The sequence below is a fragment of the Eulemur rufifrons genome, chromosome 11 (genome assembly GCF_041146395.1).
Source record: "Eulemur rufifrons isolate Redbay chromosome 11, OSU_ERuf_1, whole genome shotgun sequence".
NCBI classification, from domain to species: Eukaryota; Metazoa; Chordata; class Mammalia; order Primates; family Lemuridae; genus Eulemur; species Eulemur rufifrons.
Genome location: NC_090993.1, coordinates 3,000,664 through 3,019,901, shown reverse-complemented (window position 1 = coordinate 3,019,901; position 19,238 = coordinate 3,000,664). Strand labels below are relative to the sequence as shown.

At 33.9% G+C, this 19,238-nt stretch overlaps 1 protein-coding gene across 6 annotated transcripts in view; it reads left to right on the top strand.

The window, feature by feature from the left end:
- The window catches only part of CDC42BPA (CDC42 binding protein kinase alpha), a 160,763-nt gene that overhangs the window by 97,486 nt on the left and 44,039 nt on the right, over positions 1–19,238 (top strand). For 4 of the 6 annotated variants that reach the window (XM_069484523.1, XM_069484522.1, XM_069484520.1 and 1 more), the window contains 5 exons: positions 2,029–2,153; positions 4,066–4,171; positions 4,583–4,731; positions 5,538–5,629; positions 8,034–8,110. In XM_069484523.1, the coding sequence (XP_069340624.1) occupies positions 2,029–2,153; positions 4,066–4,171; positions 4,583–4,731; positions 5,538–5,629; positions 8,034–8,110 (549 nt within the window). Of the gene's footprint in view, positions 1–2,028; positions 2,154–4,065; positions 4,172–4,582; positions 4,732–5,537; positions 5,630–8,033; positions 8,111–9,157; positions 9,206–14,716; positions 14,756–19,238 lie in introns of all 6 variants that reach the window. The other 2 variants (XM_069484518.1, XM_069484521.1) reach the window with 2 other exon arrangements.

Below are 19,238 nucleotides of genomic sequence, written 5' to 3'. Positions count from 1 at the left end.
AGGCCAGATAAGTTCAGGTCAAGTTAAGGCTGCCGAGGGGAGAGCAGGGACAGTCAGGCCAAACTTGGAGAAATTATAACAAGTATGATTTCATATTCCCAAAGCAGAACTGAAAATAGCAGAAATGATACCAGGGGTAGATGACAATCCAAAGAAACCAACTCTGCCTAAATTCTAACTTGAATAAAGAGCAGAACCATGTATTGAACTTAGAAGTAGCAATATTTATGAATAAAATATCAAATATTTAAAGGAATTTTTTTTCCCCACTTAGTACCTCAGTTTTCTCAGACTGCCACTGTTCTGCATTTCTTGTGCCAATTCTTAACAATTTTAAAAATCCTAATATTAACCAGAAATTTTAATAATTCTCATTTAAATAAGAAGGACTAAATAACTGCATTTATAATGATTTTTAGAATTTTCCTCCAGTAAAAGTATTATGTTCAATTATTAGTTATTAGTAACAGACTGAAAGACAATGACTAAATAGTTGTAAAATAGAGATTTTTCATTCTTTTTCAATTTTCCATTGTTTTCCATATAGCTCTCTATTTGTCTATTTTCTCCGTGATTATTTAGCATTTTTAAAAAATGCTACATAAGGATTTAAAGCATTTTAAAAATGACTTTGATTGAAAACGACTTCAGAAAGAATACTGTTAGTTCATTTCATAAAATCTTATAAAGCTGACATGTACAAACATTGTGGAAACTGTCTAAATAGTAGCATAAATGGATTTTTAAAACCTATTTTAAATAAACAAATAAAATAACCAAAATACTCAATAGAAAGTTTTATTAATAACAACAGATTGGAGAAAGCCAAAGAAAGGACTGGATATGTGAAAAAAAAAAAAAAAAAAGTTCCAGACTGAAGTATGGTCAGGGATTAAAAAGAATGTCAAATGTAGAAAAGAGGATATGAGAAATAGGGGACATGGTAAAAAGCTCTAACATACAAATATTTGGTTTCCCAGAAGGAGAGAAAAGAGAGACTACGGCAGAAGTAATACTGGAAGAGTTAATGGCTCATAATTTTCCCAAGCCTCTGAGAAATATTTAACCACAAAGTCAAACGATAGCACAAATTCTGAAGGTGATAAATAGAAATTGTACCCCACTTAGACAAATCCTGGAAAAATGTCCCCAAAACTAACAACCAACATAGAATCCTAAAAGCAGCCAGAGAAGAAAGACATTATATTAAAAGGAGTAAAAGTTAGACTGAAAGCTGAATTCCCATCAGGAAAAGAAAAAAAAAACTGGAATTCAGAAGAAAAAGGAATGGCATCTCAAAGTGCTAAAGTAAAATGATTGCTAACTTAGAATGCTATATACAGCAAAAGTCTCCTTCAAAAATGAAGGCAAAAATTCAGAATGTAGAAACTGCAGGACAACCTACTTTTTTCAACAAATAAATTACAAGAAAAATAAAAATGTTGGAGGAGCACCTATACATACAATGGACTTAAAAGACATATCAAACCATTAAGTTGTGTTTACTGATTAATGCCATGACTCAATTTAACAAATTAAGTTTTTTGACTTGTTGAAACAACTGGAAATTCGAACAGTTACACCTATGTGATGATACGGGAGGGGATGAGAGAACAGGAGTACAGATGAAACAAGATTGGCATGCAGGTAGGTGATCATTGCCAAAGTTGAGTGGTGAGCTCATGGGAATTCACTTACATTGTCTATTTTGTATATGCTTGAAATTGCACGTTTTTTTTTTTTTTTAAAAGAAAATGACATAAAGACATTTTTAGATAACAAATGAGATGATGTCATGAGCAGAAATAGGCCATTCCTTAGGCAAATAGAGAATGTTCACAGAAAAGGTAGCAGGAGAATTCGGAGAGTACTTCATATTTCCAAATTCATTGACCAAAAGTGTATGTGATAATAAAAAGACAAGCATTTTTTGAGTAGAAAATGGTGAGTTATCAGATTTAACAACAGGTATCTGAGCATCTTGAATTCCTGGTCCTAAAAGTCACCCATCTTATAACTGCCTTTCAGCTTACCACTTTGTATGAGAACTTAAGTATACGAAACCAGCAGTTAGAAGAAGAGGTAAAAGATCTAGCAGACAAGAAAGAATCCGTTGCACACTGGGAAGCCCAAATCACAGAAATAATTCAGTGGTGAGTGCTTTTTTAAATGTGTCTTTATGAATGATTGTGGAATGATCATCAAGTCTACATTTCCGAAGCTTAAACCAGCACTAGTTGAGGTCGATTAGCCTGGCTGCTTAAATGATGATACAGTTTTCTTCATTGTTACTATATATATAGTATCTTTCTACCCTAAAGACAGTAATCTTCCCCATCCCCATTTATTCTTTACACTATAGATCAGATGATTAAATGAAAAGATGACAAAGTTCAAAGAATTTTAGAAGGAAGAAGCCTCTCACTGCACAAATTTTCTTTTTTTTTTTTTTTTTTTGAGACAGAGTCTCACTCTGTTGCCCGGGCTAGAGTGAGTGCCGTGGCGTCAGTCTAGCTCACAGCAACCTCAAACTCCTGGGCTTAAGCGATCCTACTGCCTCAGCCTCCCGAGTAGCTGGGACTACAGGCATGCGCCACCATGCCCAGCTAATTTTTTGTATATATATATTTTAGTTGTCCATATAATTTCTTTCTATTTTTAGTAGAGACGGGGTCTCACTCTTGCTCAGGCTGGTCTTGAACTCCTGACCTCGAGCGATCCACCCGCCTCGGCCTCCCAGAGTGCTAGGATTACAGGCGTGAGCCACCGCGCCCGGCCAGCACAAACTTTCTTAAAATAATTTCTAAAGCCATTTTTCTTTAAAAGGCAATAAAAATATGTACATGTATGTAGAGCCTAAAATATGTAACTGTCACTAGCGTGGGCAACTTTTTACAATGGTTTTATTGCATCTCTTTTTAGATTCTTCTGCTTGTATTGTAAAAAACTTCGTATCTGAGAACATAGAGTACAAAACCCCTTTTAAAGGGCCTCTTTAAGATAGATAGATAGATAGATATGAATTTGACTCCTCAAGAAGTTTAAATTCTATAAGATGCTAAAGCAAGGGTTAAGATGTAAACATGTCTGCTGTATTCATCATGGATACATACTGATTTACATGAGATATACTTTCCTCATAGCTTCAGTGACCTGGATTTTTTCTGTGAAAACAACCGTTTTACACAAAGACAAAATGTCTTCCCAAAAGCGTATTAGAATACACTTCAGAACATCTCAAATTTCAACTCCATTTTTTTTCTCTGCACAACATGGCTTTCTATATACCGATGGTTTTTATTCTTCCTGAGATAGGACTTTGTTTTATAGATTTATGTGCCGGGCTCCTCCCCCCCCCCACCCCCCTGCCCCATTCCCTGTGATTTTGGAGGAGATAGAACAAATGGAAACTTTTTCTTGAGAAATGCCAAAATGTAGAATTTGTCTTATTGAATATAATGGGAAAACTTGTATATCTAAAATCATAATAATTTTATCAGCTAGATAGCCTTAAGATAGTAAGTAGAAATTGGGTTTCAGTAGACCCTAATCTTTTCTCTTATTATCTTACTGATCATTTTAGAAAACAGAAGAACTTAATTACAGTACATCCCTAATATTTGCAGAATATCCTACTTTAAACATAAATGTTCTAAATTTGGTATATTTCAGTTTTAAGAAGAGTGTGTTGTGTTTTTATAAGATGAAATGGCAAAATCCAATTAATGAGAAATCATAGTATTCTTTAAAAAGCCTCACACACGTACACCTGTGTGTTACATGTTAGAGTTAAAGAGTTAATTCTGTGGTTCAAGGGTGAAGTTTGACTAATTTATCAGATATGAGTAACTCGGACTTTCCTACTCATCACCAGTTCTAATTTATATGTAACTCAACAGTACAGTCACCTTCCCAGCTGTTGGTAGGTAATAGGACTGTGGTAGACCCTTTGAAATAAATTATTTAAGAATATCTTTAAATTTATATCACTTATTTCTCTATGAAGCTTTAAAATCATATAGATCACACTGAAGTTGTTCTGTTTTACTTTTGTGTATATTCTAGGGTCAGTGATGAAAAGGATGCACGAGGGTATCTTCAGGCCTTGGCTTCTAAAATGACTGAAGAATTGGAAGCATTAAGAAATTCCAGCTTGGGTACACGAGCAACAGTAAGCTCTGTCATTTTGCGTGGAGGCTTATATGGGAAAAAACAAGGCTCCCAAAACACTGTATACGATGACTTATATCAGTTTGTCTAGGCTTTAGCCCACTGTATAGTTTTTCATGAGAAATCAGGTAGTTAAGTCTTTTTCAGTTTAGGAAAACATAACATGTAGCTGCTTAACTGTAATTTGTGTGGATAGCCATTATTGGAAATAACTATTAAAAACTCATTTGTCTGTATTTATAATTATTTCTGAGTTTAATGAAAAATAATACATTTTCACAAGTAATGTTTTTATTTTATTCTGTAATTAGAGAAAGATAGTGCTTATAAGTAGCTTCCAAATTCACTTGGGTTACTAAATTTAAATGTTAAAATAGGATGGAGCTAAAAACACAGTCATATCATTTCATAGGATATGCCCTGGAAAATGCGTCGTTTTGCAAAACTGGATATGTCAGCTAGACTGGAGTTGCAATCAGCTCTAGATGCAGAAATAAGAGCCAAACAGGCCATCCAAGAAGAGCTTAATAAAGTTAAAGCATCTAACATCATAACAGAATGGTAAGATTGACTAATATCCTACTAGTATAATTTCTACATTTGTCAAAAATTATTTGGATAGAAGTTACATGTAAATTTTTTGTTTATAAGCTTTTGCTGTAAATAATAAAGACAGAAATTAAATATGCTTTACTTAAATGTGCTTGTGTGGCATTAAAAAGGGACAGAACTTTTTCTAGAGAATATCAGTTAATCTCAGCATAAAGAGCTACTGAATGTCATTCTCTGTGTTGTAATTTGGAATAAGTATAATCTTTTCTCCTTACACCCAGGACATATGAGTTTATACATTTGTATGTAAATCAGGGACATGAGTCAAATTGAAAAATTATAAACTTATGTATATCCTCCACTTTCATGGTTGCCTATGAACGAAGTCTAATAGAAGTCTAAAACTAACCTCTGACTTCATAGCATTTTTTAATTTAATAATGTAGCTCAGGGTCAGCAAACTTTTTCTGTAAAGGGCCAGATAGTAAATATTTTAGGCTTTGAGGGCCATTACAGCCTCCATCACAACTACTCAGCTTTACTATTGTAGTACAAAAGCAGCTATAGTCAGTACTCATGAATGAATGAGCCTGGCTGTGTTCTAGTAAAGCTATATTTGCATACAGGTAGGTGGCAGGCTGTATCTGTCCTTCCGGCAGTTGTTTGTAGTCCCCTAGTCCTTCCGGCAGTTGTTTGTAGTCCCCTAATTTAGTATGACTGACGTTTAAACCAAATAAAGTCCAGCTACATTCAAGATGGCTCACTCACCAGCAGTAAAAATTAATGACATTTTTTCTGTTTTCTTCTTATTTAAGTAAACTAAAAGATTCAGAGAAGAAGAACTTGGAACTACTATCAGAAATCGAACAACTGATAAAGGACACTGAAGAGCTTAGATCTGAAAAGGGTATGGGAATGTGTGTTTGCATCATCCGGGACTTATTGTTCTGTTATGAATACATCTTATTACATAAGAATCACCTTATTGTGTAGGTGGGAGAACTATCCACATAGCAATTCTGGCACTCATGTATCAATGTGTGTGTGTGTGTGTGTGTGTGTGTGTGTGTATGACGCATTCACATACACACGTATTTGGTTGACTGGTCTCTGAGCCATGTTGTTTTACTTAATATACACTGTTTAATGATTTTGTAGTAACAGAAAAGTCACTTTGTCATAAATTTGACTAGTTTTTCGGTGGCATGGACTATTACATGAATGACATTTTTGTAACTGGAAAATTTTTTCTTATTTCATAATATTCTCAAATGTTATAGTATGAGGCAATCACTCTGACAGTGGCAACATGTGTTAACATGTTAACATTCAGAATTTGGTGAGGGTACTTGAACAGGGATTTTTTTTTTTTTTTTAAGCACTTTTTATGTGCAGAGAATGTACAAAATCTTGGAGGGGATTCACTCCCAGGGTAGTTGAGGAAACTGTATGAAATAACTGAAGATTAGTCTAACTCCCTATTAATAGAGCAATGTGGTAAGGAAGAATTATTTTGACATTTCAGTGTCTTCTTCCAATTCGATACTTAAATTTCTCACCCTGTGGGATTTCTTAGGATTTATTACCATTTTCTTGAAAACTTTACTTGAGCATTTTTCCACTGATGTGAATACTCTAAGAGTGCTTGATAGCTCTATTACATGACATTCTGAAGCTTTCTTTCTATAATGTGGGCATTAAAAGTGTGAAGATTTAAAAAAAATAAATTTAGAATGCTATTTTTTAAATAAAGGGGTATCCTATATGCAGTTATTCAAAATTATTTTTTCTGACAAATGCTATTACTAGAAACCGAACTAGTTACTGGGCTTCACATTATTAAGCTTAAGTGCTTCCCAGTCATTTCCCAGCCCTGCTCTGCATCTGCTTGTAAAATGGTGAAGGACAGAGAGAAATCACATAAAGGAGCTAACCTGAAAAAAGTTGGTGTTCAATAAATTTTAGTGGATTGAATTTCTTAATGAACAAGAAAAGGAAGGAAACCAGAAACAGTGAATAGGAACTCAGATTAGTAGCACAAGCCATCGTGCTAAAATGAAGATGAGGCTAGGTTTTAATTCATAAAGAGTAGATGGGAGATGCATTATTTAGTGAGGAGAAGAAAAAGAATACGTAAGACAACTTGTGGCCCTAAAGGCAATTTAAGAGGAAAGAGACCACTGTAGAGTATGACTCACACACCAGGTGACCTTGACTGCATTTTTTTAGAATAGACCTGAATTTGAAAAAAAGAGACTTAAGTTTATCCAATTGCTTTATGAAGACATGTTAAATAAGCATAGCTTTTTTATTAGGATTTTGAATATTGGAGAATAAAATTTTACTGTATGCCATAATGTATTATACTACTTGATAATAGGATGTGGTATTTATATTATGAGAGCAAGGGTCGTTTTTAATGCTTTGTTTACCATTATCTCCCCAGTGTTTAGAACAGTGTCTGGCACATAGTAGGCTCTCAATAAGTGTTTGTTGACTGAACGAATTGCTGAACATGTGGCCTTATCTTGTAACTATGTTATATTATGAGCAAATAGTAGGAAAAGCACACAAACTCAGTTGATGTCAATTCCTAAGGATATGGAAGTCAAAAATGTGTGATTGGTTGTTTTCTGCTTTTTCCTCCCTAGTATTTATCATCATTTGTATGTTTTAAGAATTACCTTGGAAATTAGGCATTTAAAGTTAATACCATAGCCCAGAGATAGGTACGCATTTTTATAAATTCATCCGAGAAAAGTTGGGCTTGGATTCTTCATCCTGCCAATAAAACAGTTCCTGAAATCAGATTGACAAAGTGTTTTTATAATTAAATACATTTGTTTTATCACTGCATTATTTTCTTATAAAAGATTATTTACGTTAGTCAGTGCATACTTTATGCTGATAAGAGTATTTCAAAACAGAAACCTTGTTTGATATTAAATTAGTTTGGAAAATCAGATTTAAACAGGATTTTTTATGTCCTACTTTTTACATTCTCTCAGATTTACTAAAAGATTTAATGTGTTTTTTAATGATGTACTATATGGAAAAAGAAAGAAACTCAATAACTCAAGTACCTCCTAGAAGCAAGTATTTCAAACTGATATAATTGAACTATTAAGTGCTATTCTAGGAAACACTAAGGTATTTTAGTTTTTTAAATATGTGAAGTTAAAATAGTGATCAGCTTTGAAATACAGTAGTTTATGAACAGCTTTTAATGGATTCAGACAGGAAAGAAAGGCTATCCATGAAAATTAGTTTTAATTGTTGTAGTTTAAAAAAAAGTTGCTGCTGTCTTCTAGGTATAGAGCACCAAGACTCACAGCATTCTTTCTTGGCATTTTTGAATACGCCTACCGATGCTCTGGATCAATTTGAAGTAAGTATTAAACTCTTCAAATATCCTTTGTGGTCAATTTAAAATTCACTTTGTGATTTTAAGTTCTCTTAAAATAAAAATTTTATTGCATCCCACGTGAGAGGACCTAGAATCTTACATAAACAAAAACATGTTAGGAAAGGAATATGTTCTGCATTCTTATGGAGACTATACATTTGTATTTAACAAAACATCTAACAAAGATCTAAACGTGACTCATTACAAGATTTAACAGCAATTTCATCTTGCCTAAGAAACAGTACGAGCAGAACAATCCCAACTTTTGAAATAATTTGACACTTTTCTTCTTCTCCAAAGTATAGAGCCACAATAAAAAAAAGCAAGAGAAGATGTTGGAGCTTGCAATAGAGTATTTTTGCTGATTCCTGGTCCAAATCAATTCATTTTTTGGGAAAGTATACAATAAGGAATGCTTTTTGTTAAAAGTATTACGTAGACTCTGTTAGGCGGATTCTATACTAATGAAATACTGGTCATTCCTCACTATTTAAATTCTTTGCTGAAAAAATCAATTTCATTTTATAAAGTATACTTTGTCTCAGAAAATTTAAGTTGGTTGTTATATCTTTATTCAACTAGTAATAATCATGTATCTACGTGCAAGGCACTCTTCTAAGTGCTGGAGATACAGTAGCGACCAGAATAGAAAAAGTCCCTCCTTCAGAGAACTTCCATTCTAGTGGGAAGACTTAGAAGCAGAGATTCTGTTGCTTACTTTTAGTTGTTAGCTTCTACAGTGCTTATATTTAATTCGATTATTAATGATTTGTCATGAGCTTCATTGTATTATATTTTAGGCACATTATGTGAATTATATTACATTCCTTTAGGAAAATGCAAAAGAATCACTCTTTAAAAAGTGATGTTTCTTGAGAACAATGACAGTGACTGCTTTTCTCATTTATTTATTTGAATTAATGTCATTTGCCTTTTAATTGTTTTATAAAATTTTTGATTTATTATTTGTTCTTATTAAATTGCTTCATCCATATTTTCTATTTTTTTATTGCTGTATTCGTTAAATAGGATTCCTTTTCTTCTTCCTCATCTTCACTGATTGATTTTTTGGATGACGTAAGTCTTTGATTTTCAAACCAATGCATCCTTCAGTAAAAGAGATCAGTGAATTGATTTGAAGAATTTGCCTAGTAATGCAGTCAGTTTTAGAAATAATCACATTTGAAAATTTACCTGTGGGCCAAAATATGCTTCTTTCTTATTTTAAATATAATGAAGGGTTTATCATTATTGAACATAATAAAGTAAAAATATACTTGAAAAACGCGTTGGCCATCAGAGAATCTGTGATTTCCATTCGTTGCAAGAATTCTACAGACTGAAATGTTTATTTAATTATTGTCACTATATATTTAAATAATTGCTCATTTTTATTTTTCATGGCGATTTCTATTTTACTTTTACCCTTTTCTTTTCAGCACTTGACTGTTTAATTTCTATGTTGGTTACAAATAAACCTCTGGTATATAATCAGAAAAAGTGACTTTTTATTAAATTCTTCAATAGCTTTTATTGTAACACAATAATCGAGTACAAATCAATTTTTAATGCTGACAGAATTTTTCTTCTAATGTGAAAAGTGATTTTAGCTAACGTGGTATGTGCATTATAAATTGACTGCATTATCATTTTCTCTCCAGAATTAATTCTACAGATTTAATAATTTAGAAGTTCCTATTAAATGTGTATAATTCATTCTCTTTACGTTACTGCCTGGCATATACATTCCCTCTGTTCCACATTAAATGCCACAGTAATCCTTGTCATGGAGCATTTTGTTACCTGTTGAACATTCAGTCATTGTAGAAATGGGGAATAAAATGGGTTCAAATGCAAATGTTGCGCATAGAACTGTTTTTAAAACCAGTGGAAGTTCTTTAAATGTTTTATTCTTTATGTTTTGTTAGAATACTTATAATGCTCCCAAGAGTAGTCAGCATAATTTCCACTAAAGGAACCTCTTGATTTGGATGTTTTAAAATTGAACAAAAAAGTGATTTTTGATATGTTTGAATTATTCATATCAAAGTGTGTACATTTTTATTCTAAATGGAAACTTTTTTGTTATTCTCGAGACAAAGAATTATTCCAGTTAATTCTATGGTGTGATTAAAAGAGAACCCTCTTGATGTACAGTGGAATTGCATGTTTTATCTGCTATTCAGTATATTAAAATACTGAATATGGTATTTCTATAAAGATATCATTTACCTTAAAAAGCATGGGAAGGAAATTTGAATAAATTATTTTGGTTCTTTCCACTAGAAAACCATTTTCATTTTTCTTTCTGACTGTTCTCTCCATCCCCTTTTTTCCCACCAAAAAAAAAAAAAAAATCTTAGATTATAAAAATAGGAACAGTATGTATTTTGGCAAATATAAATAAACTCTTCTCAGCAGAAGCCCCTACAGGAACGCACGCCTCATCCAGTCCCTGGCTTGGTTTCGCCCGCAGAGGCCCTCTGCCACGGGCACCACCTGGATGTCATGCCTGAGCCCCAAGTCACAGCCGTTCCCCACTGTTAATTTCCCCCAGGAGTATATACTTGCTCTTCCTTCACCTGCCATTACGCAGCATAAGCACAAATCAAACATACAACCAAATTTTATAGCAGTACAAAGGAACTCCTACTATAAAGTAGAAAGGAGTTGAGTTCACAAAAGCTGCCGAATCTTTGATTCGTTCTCCAGCTCTTAAAAGGAACGATTTCCCATTCATTTGCATGCTAAGCTTTCCTTCTCCTGATTTATTGGTTAAGCGTATAAGCAGGCTCAAATCCTACCTGTACTGCTTTCTAAGCGTATGAGTGGAGGAAGTTATCTAACCTTTCTATGCCCTAGTTTGCTCATCTGACAAGTAAGAATAATACAATAGAACTAATCTCATAAGGTTTGAAGAGTTAAAGAAACAATGTATATAATGCCCTCAGTAATACTAGTTATTATTTCCTTATTCTTAATAAGCTGATTCCCTCTCTTTCTATATTCCCGTCAGCTTCCTTTATTGTCCATCAATTCAATTTCACTAAATGCTTTCTTCATCACTCAGCCTTCCACCCACCAGTATGAACCACTCTGTTTTCCTTCGTAGTTGTTGAATCACATAACCATTGGAAAATGATTTTTGTCAGTCAGGTGAAGGCCAGCAGTAAGCTCACATTTTGAAAATATTTTATATTCTTAATTTATATTTTTGTGGCACAAACCTGTTTCTCTTAATAGTTTGTAACCGTGATCGCCCCTCCCAGAGTTACCATTCATTCATCTTATCCTCAAAGTTGTAGTGGAATGACATTTTGAACAGCTGTATTCGGCCTTTACCATGCTTGAGTTCAGCATCCAAGACATTTAAAACTCATAAAACTCAAATTCTTCTGTAGCTCCCTTTCTGTTAAGCATTTGGATCCTTAAGGGACAAATCAAATCTTGATTGTTCTCTGTGGCAAATCTAGTTATATTGTGCATGATGCTTATAGTATGGGACAGCCTCTGTAGTAAGTGGGCTCGAATGCATAGTACACATGCTTCTGGCTATTTTTTGTTTGTTTTCTATCTCATTGCTGTAGAAAAGATTACATTGAAGACCTAAAATTTGAATTGCAGCTAGAACGGTAGGTATAGGAGGGAATAATGCTAGTATTAAGCAAAATTGCAGGAATCAGGTTTCCTTTGGTGTCTACGTCCTTGATCCTTCTCTCTGCCCTCAAGAGTCCAGTTCTCATGGTGCCCTCCAATTTGTCAGAGCTTTACCATCCCTGCCCGTCCTCTTTCAGATTGCCTTCTGGTTTCCTCCTCCTCCTCTTACCTACCCACACAGGCCTATTAAAACCTTAATTCCTTTACTTCTAACAGTACACATAATCACTCTTCCACCCTTAATTTTTCCTCAGCATGTTTTGCCTGTTAATTCAAAGTTCAAATGAATGCTGGGATTTTGGCAGTACGGGAAGATGTTTAGATCAGGACGCTTTCATTTGAAGTCACACTGTTCAGTCAATCCTCTGTGTGTACGAGTAGCTTTGACAGAAGCGGAGGAGTGTGTGTAGTACCAGTCACGTCCTGCCCTCTTGGAAAGTGAGAGGAGGCAGTCAGGCAGAGCGGAATATTTCTTCAACACACTCTGCTTCTGTAAGGGTGTAGGCATTTGGGCTTATCTACATGTGGCATCATAGACTTTTAAAGGAGAAGAGGACCTTAGAAAATATTTAGTTCAGTGATTTTAACCATTATTTATCACAGCACTCTCCTATTAGCGAGAAGGAATAGATTACTCTCCGATTAGTAAGAGTGGCTTTTTAGGGTTCTCAGTCTTTGGGAGAACAGGGAAGTGTGGTGGTAAATGGTTACGTATAGCATTGTTTGGGACAGATAAAGAAGAGTTTGAGTTAATTTTATAAGAAATTGAACAAGATGCCTTTTCATCATCAGTTTCCTTTAGAGTTACACAAATAAAAACCATGAGATTGGGGGGGGAGGAAAGAAATTGAGACCACTCTGATAAGTGGTCTCTTGGGTAAGGCACTCCCATACGAGGTATTAAGAAAGCAGGAAAACAGATACCAAGATCCCTTCTGCTGTGGAAATTACTACTTCTTCTACTCTCATCTTTTCCCTCAGCCCCACGTATCCAATCCTGGACTGTCTGTGATTAGCCCATGTTAGGCGCAGCCTCATCCTCTAGGTAACAAACTGGGTGAGGGGCAAATGGAGCTCAGCAGCTTGGATTTTCCCGTTTCTCTCCCTGATCTAGTCCCTTGATCCCAGTGGACCAGGTCCAGAGACTGTCACCCCAAGTTTACAGCAGCTTCCTACTCTGTTCAGTTCATTTTTTTCTTTTCAGTTGAGTCAAAAAATGCTTGGCTTGACTGTACTAAAGGTAATACTAATTGTAGTCATATATTTCTCCCGTATAAGTCAGTGATCTATTTGCTGTTTTTGATAAACATGTTGTCATATATGGAATATATGCTAGGTAAGTTTTGAGTCTTATTAATTTGTAGTTCTATACTCTGTCCATTTAGTCCCAGTTCACAAAAATAGAAATTGCCACTTGCCTGGCAAATGAGAATGTATTCCACTTGCTTTTTGTGAGTTGTCTTACTCTGGTATACTGAGGAAAGAGTAAATCAAGGAATTAAAGCTCTGGAATATAAAAGAATAGAGATAGTATCCGTAGCCCGACTGTGTGGTCTTCTTAATACTGTTTTCCTTGCCTGTATTCTGGAAAATAAGAGAAGAAAGTAGTCTGAGAGTATTGGCAGGCTGAGTTCTAGACTTGGTTTTAACCTCCTATAAAATCATACTAAGATGTTCCAAAATGTTTAATTAATTTGTCATGGTTCCTAGCTTCTTTCATTCATCTGTTGATTTTAACATTGTTTTCTCACCCAGCTTCTTTTACTTTCTATGATAAGCAATCCCAGAAACCTGAGGCTCGGCAGCATGGTTTCATCTATACCTGGGCAAGGTTAATCACACGTGAGAATAGGTACAAGACAGAAATTTAAAACACATACCGTAAAGATTTTTAATCCTATGACTAAAATCAGGCCCATAATATTAAGCAATGTTTCTTGTACTTGAACTTTTCACTTTTCTCTTAACATTTTCTCTAACTCCTGTAGACCCCAGTGTATAAATTCCCCTCTGTAAGTCCTCATAAAAAATTTGTACTCCCTCCTCTCGGTTCCCATACAAACCTTGTGCATATCTCTACGACAGCAGTGGTCACGTTGTTGCTGGCATTATGTTTTCTCTACCAGTCTGTGAGCTGCCATGCTGTACTTACCTTTAAGTGCCTCGCACTGTCTGCACAGTACCTGACATATCATAAACTCTCAAGAAACACTAGGTTGGATTGAATATAGGAAATGGCCTGAATGCGGTTTATATTTGTGACATTCTCCTTGAGCATCACAAAGTTTGAGAAACTTGAAAAGTATTTTGAGATAATTGTTACTGTTTTCTAATTACTTAATTCTTTAATGTCAAAAAGGCGAAGGTCCCTCCTCTGACTAAGCCTAATGTCTAGTCAGGATAGACAGTATTGTTCAAGTAACTGTGTTTTCGTTTTAATCCACTATCATTAATTCTGAAGTCATATTTAGCTCTTACCATTTAAAAGAATCATCCTTGAAAAGAGTAAGAATTTGGCAGGTAAATGTCTAAAACAAGGCTACTTAATTAAATCTCTTACTAAATGCTTGCCAGTACTAAATGAGAATTATCTAGATTCTTTTTGTTCTCATATGTTTCAATTTGCCACTGCCAACCTTTCAGGAAAAGAAATTGTCCATCACTTGATGGAGGATTATTTTGTGGGTCACTGGTTTTGTACATGGGCCAATGAAAAGTTTTTATCATTCACCTTAGACCTAATCTGAGCAACTGTTTCTTTACTGTCCTTTCCTCCAGTTTTTCCTGAAAATGTATGTACTTTCAACCTATCTGAAAATGTGGCTTTATATGTATGTTTATATATTTTGTCTGTGAATACGCTAGTAGTCACTGAGAGTCTTACGTGTGTGAATATTTGTAACATGTAGTATTCTCCTTTCTTTGTTGAAGCGCTCTCCATCCTGTACTCCAGCTAGCAAAGGCAGACGTGTAAGAGACTATTGCACTTTGTGTACCCATCCTGATGCCTTCTACCCCATCTCTTACCCTTTTGCCTGCGGTTGCAGAACATGTTAACGTTTTTGTGATATATTATTACATTTACTGCATGCTTTGTGCTGCTGCTCCTGCTGTTGCTACTATGCTTTTATGTATTTTCTTTTATTTTTTGGTTTTTTGGCTTTGGCCGCAAAGCTTTAGGAATGTTCATATAAATTTCTGTAACCAAACTACTAAGATGATAAGATATCTTTTTTATTTTGATTGGGGGAGAAAAAATAATACTAAAGTATGCTTTCTAAATTGATCAAATACAAAGTAAATGAGTTTCCACATAAGAATATGATATAAACAAATAAATAAACATGTATTTCTTAGCAATTTTAATTATGTGTAAAGAAAACTCGATAATTCATATTGTACAAAATTTTTAAAAGATGTGGGATAAATTATAGATCTTATTGACTACAGTTTTATGTAAATCAGTTCTGGAGAAATCTTGAGAGGGTTTTTTTTTTTTTAAATGTAGTTCAAAGGAATCTCCCTGAATATCTTATACGTGTAGATTTGAGGAGATGTTAATAATAAATCCTTTGAATTCTAAGATAATTCTAAGATTTAAAAAAATATGTGTAAGTCTTTAGATATTTATTATTAGCAAACTATAAACATCTTCCAGTGCTAATGCTAGCTTCTTGTTTTTCTCCTGAAATGGGTACACCATTATCCCTCTGCTAGAAGATTCTGATATGCCTGGAGTGGGGAATCTATATGTGGAAAAGTCTCACATTTTTCTAAACCACCCTTCATCCCAACACCAGTCATGTATATATGTACATAATCCCCAGTTTGAAAGCGATAAGCTAGCTGGTAGTGTTTGTTGGGATTTTCATATACTATTTAAGATAGTAAAGTTAGAAAGGGGAAAGTAGGCTGGGTGTGGTGGCTCTATAATGCCAGGACTTTGGGAGGCTGAAGCAGGAGGATCACTTGAGGCCAGGAGTTCAAGACTAGCCTGAGCAACAAAGCGAGACCTTGTCTCTACCAAAAAAAAAAAAAAAAACCTAGCCAGGCATGGTGGCATGGACCTGTAGTCCTAGCTACTTGGGAGGCTGAGGTGGGAGGATCACTTGAGCCCAGGAGTTCTGGGCTGTAGAGAGCTATGATTACACCACTGCACTCCAGCCTGGGCAACAGAGAGAGATGCTGACTCCAAAAAGAAAAAGAAAAAAGAAAAGTCAGTAATAGATACAAGTTTTTAATGTTCACCTGTCAGCTTCATGATCATTGATATTGATCAATACCTTAAATCCAGGATTCTTGGACTTTGAAAGTTCTAGATCAGGGACTTCTCTAGTTTATGGAGAATGTGGGAAGTAGTAGAGTGGCCTCCTGCGTCCTCTGGTCTTTCTGAATTCAACTGAGATCTCATTAATTATTGAGGTTTATTAAAAGATTGGCAGTTCAATTGACCTCTTGGTTATTTTGAGATTTGTAGAGAGTTAAAACCATTAGGTATTTGGATTTATCAAATTAATCTGAATATAAATTATATAAGCTCTACAAGAGAAGACCAAAATGTTGTATGCCCAATTATATTAGGTTCAAATCATCAGCCTGTGAATTGACTAAATTTTTAGCTACTTGTTTTTTAATAAGGTTATAATTTAGAGAGGTTTTGTTTTTCTGATTAATTTTATTATGGATTAGTTACATCTCACTTGCCTTGCAGACTTCTGGGGGCCTTGGCCGCCTGGAGCATTTCTTTGAATCTTGAAATAAGGAAAATTTTTTTGAAGGAAATAACTGTTACAAGGTCCTTACTCTTAATTCTGTATCTTTATGCTGTAGGATATAAGTAAGCCACCATTAACCAGAATCTATTGACTTACAATTACAAAACTTTTTAAAATGCAGAGGTGATAGGCTTGATTATCTGCTTTCCTGGCCGCCTTCAGTTTTCCTTGATTAAGTATCTGACAAATAAAAAGCCAACCACTAAAAAGTGGTAGTGGCTGTGAAGGAGGTGATTGAAGAATTATAAATTATTCAGCAGTTAAATAGAAATATCTCAGTGGCATAGTGCGGAACCCCAATAGTCCCTGGGACGTCAGTGCATTTCAGTGGACACAAATAGTTACCATTCCTAACAGTGGTCTTGAGTCTAACAGTAGCATATGATTTTATGTTATATGCCATGTTTTTAGACAAGAAATTATATACTACTTTTATGGCTGGGCGTGGTGGCTCACACCTTTAATCCCAGCCTTTTGAAAGGAAGCTGAGGTGAGAGGATCACTGGTGCCCAGGAGTTCAAGGCTACAGTGAGCTGTGATTGCACCACTGCACTCCAGCCTCGGTGACAGAATGAGACCCTGTCTCAAAAAAAAAAAAAAAATTTATAAGTAACTGTGAAATGTCATATAAATGAGGTAGTATTACTAAATTGTTTCCCATATTGTTTTTTCTAGTTCTAGTATGCTGTTAAGCCTCGTTTACAGTTTGAATACTCACGTTCTTTATAATTAAGCATAGTATAAGAAAAATTTGTTATTAACAGTATGGTTAATGTCTGAATATAAATGGTTAGGGAGAGTTCCATAGTGATTTCATTATTAGTGAGAAACATTGAATGTTTCATTTCAGCTTGTTCCTTTAGAGTTTGGAGCAGAGATTATATTAATAAATAGCCAAAATGTGGGTTAACATTCTTTTGTTTTTCTAGAACATGTGTAAATTCTCCAGAGTAGATATTCAAATCAATATATTGAAAATAACTTGAGAAGAAATTGTCATAAAGAGAAATAAATTATATTACTTGTAACTAGTTAAGATTACACTTACTAGTCACAACCTTTAGTAATTTGTTATGCTTTGTTTTAGAGTGATAAAATAGTGTATTTACTGTTTTCCAAATGATAACAGTACTTTTGTAATACTGTTTTTTTTTTATCATTAGCTCAATTAACAGAAGTAATTGTTTCACCAAAGGTTTGAGGTTGTAAGTGTTCTGAATATAAAATATTAGATTACTTGTCACTTTGTGTCCAAAATACTTCTAGGTAAAGGATAAAGAAAATTAATAAAAACTGGATATTTTTCAGTTGATTTAGTTTTATATTTACCAATACAAACATGTTAGATGTAAGCTATTTTTTGATAGGTCCACTGTTGATAATTCATATCATATCTTTGTATCTTTTACTTAAAAACCAAGTTTCTTATGAGAGTGTTGCTACTTGTACAAATCTGTAATTATTTTGGGAGTGGAAAAGGCCCATTGATGCATATTCAATATGAGTAGCTTTAGATTTTTTAATTATTTATTAGGAAGACCATACTCATAATTTGAGGAATCCTTGATAAATGAGGCATCTAAAAATCAGACAGTTGCCTGATCTTGGAAAGAAAAAAAAAAACCTTTCTATTTTTATGTACTACTTTAAGAATACATTTGAGGATCATTTATTAGAAAAATCATAATAGATTCAGGGAGCATTGTGGACTTTTCGTGTAACAGTGTCCTGCAGTGTGAACAATACTGCTGATATTCAGCTTTTCTGCCTTTTTTTTTAGATAGAGCATTAAGTAAAAACTAATACTAGAGCATAATAGATGTTTCTAATGCCTGTTCCTCAGAATAACTCCTTAAAGTATGTTTACGTAGGAAAAAAATTAGTTAACCAAAACATTTTTTAAATTGCGTTTACATAAAGATATGCCTTGTTTATTTTTCTCAGTGGATTGCACCTTAGAAGTATTGAGTGAATTGCTTACACTGTTCAGATAAGATTTGTTTCCAAGGTCCTTCTTGGACAATATCAAAGTATCCTGTCCAATAAATATTAGCTGTTTATTGCCTTTTACTGTTTCCCCTTTTTTATTCTTTCTATTATAATTCTGATTATTGAATTAAAATATCTCTACTATTGATATATATCATATTTATTAGCTTTTGCTGCATTAGTCAATTCATTGCTTATACTTAATGCTATAATGTTTTAGCATGCAAAAAATTTAATTTCTATGTTTTAAATGTAATAATAATGACTATATTTGTTTTTAAGATTTTAAGTGCTTTATATAAAAATAACTAGTGGTATTAATCAGTTGCTTTGCTGCCATATGATATCTGAATCATTGCCAATTGATTATTAAAATGAGTTTTAGTCTATATCTTTAAATCCTAAACTATAGTCATTGAATATTATGAAAGTTTAATAGAATTAATTGCTGCTTAGTTAATATAATAAGCTATTAATTACAAATGCATTGTTAAGCATTTAATTATAGTTAAAATTAATAACATCTTGAAAAGCATAATCCGATGATAATTAAAACTTTGATAAAGAAAATACGTGATACTGTATTTTTCTTATTGTTATACCACTTTTGAGATATTGTTTACACTGGCAGTAATCTAGAAAGGAAATGAAATATTAAAATCTGTTAATGTTATTGGCTATTAGCTTCT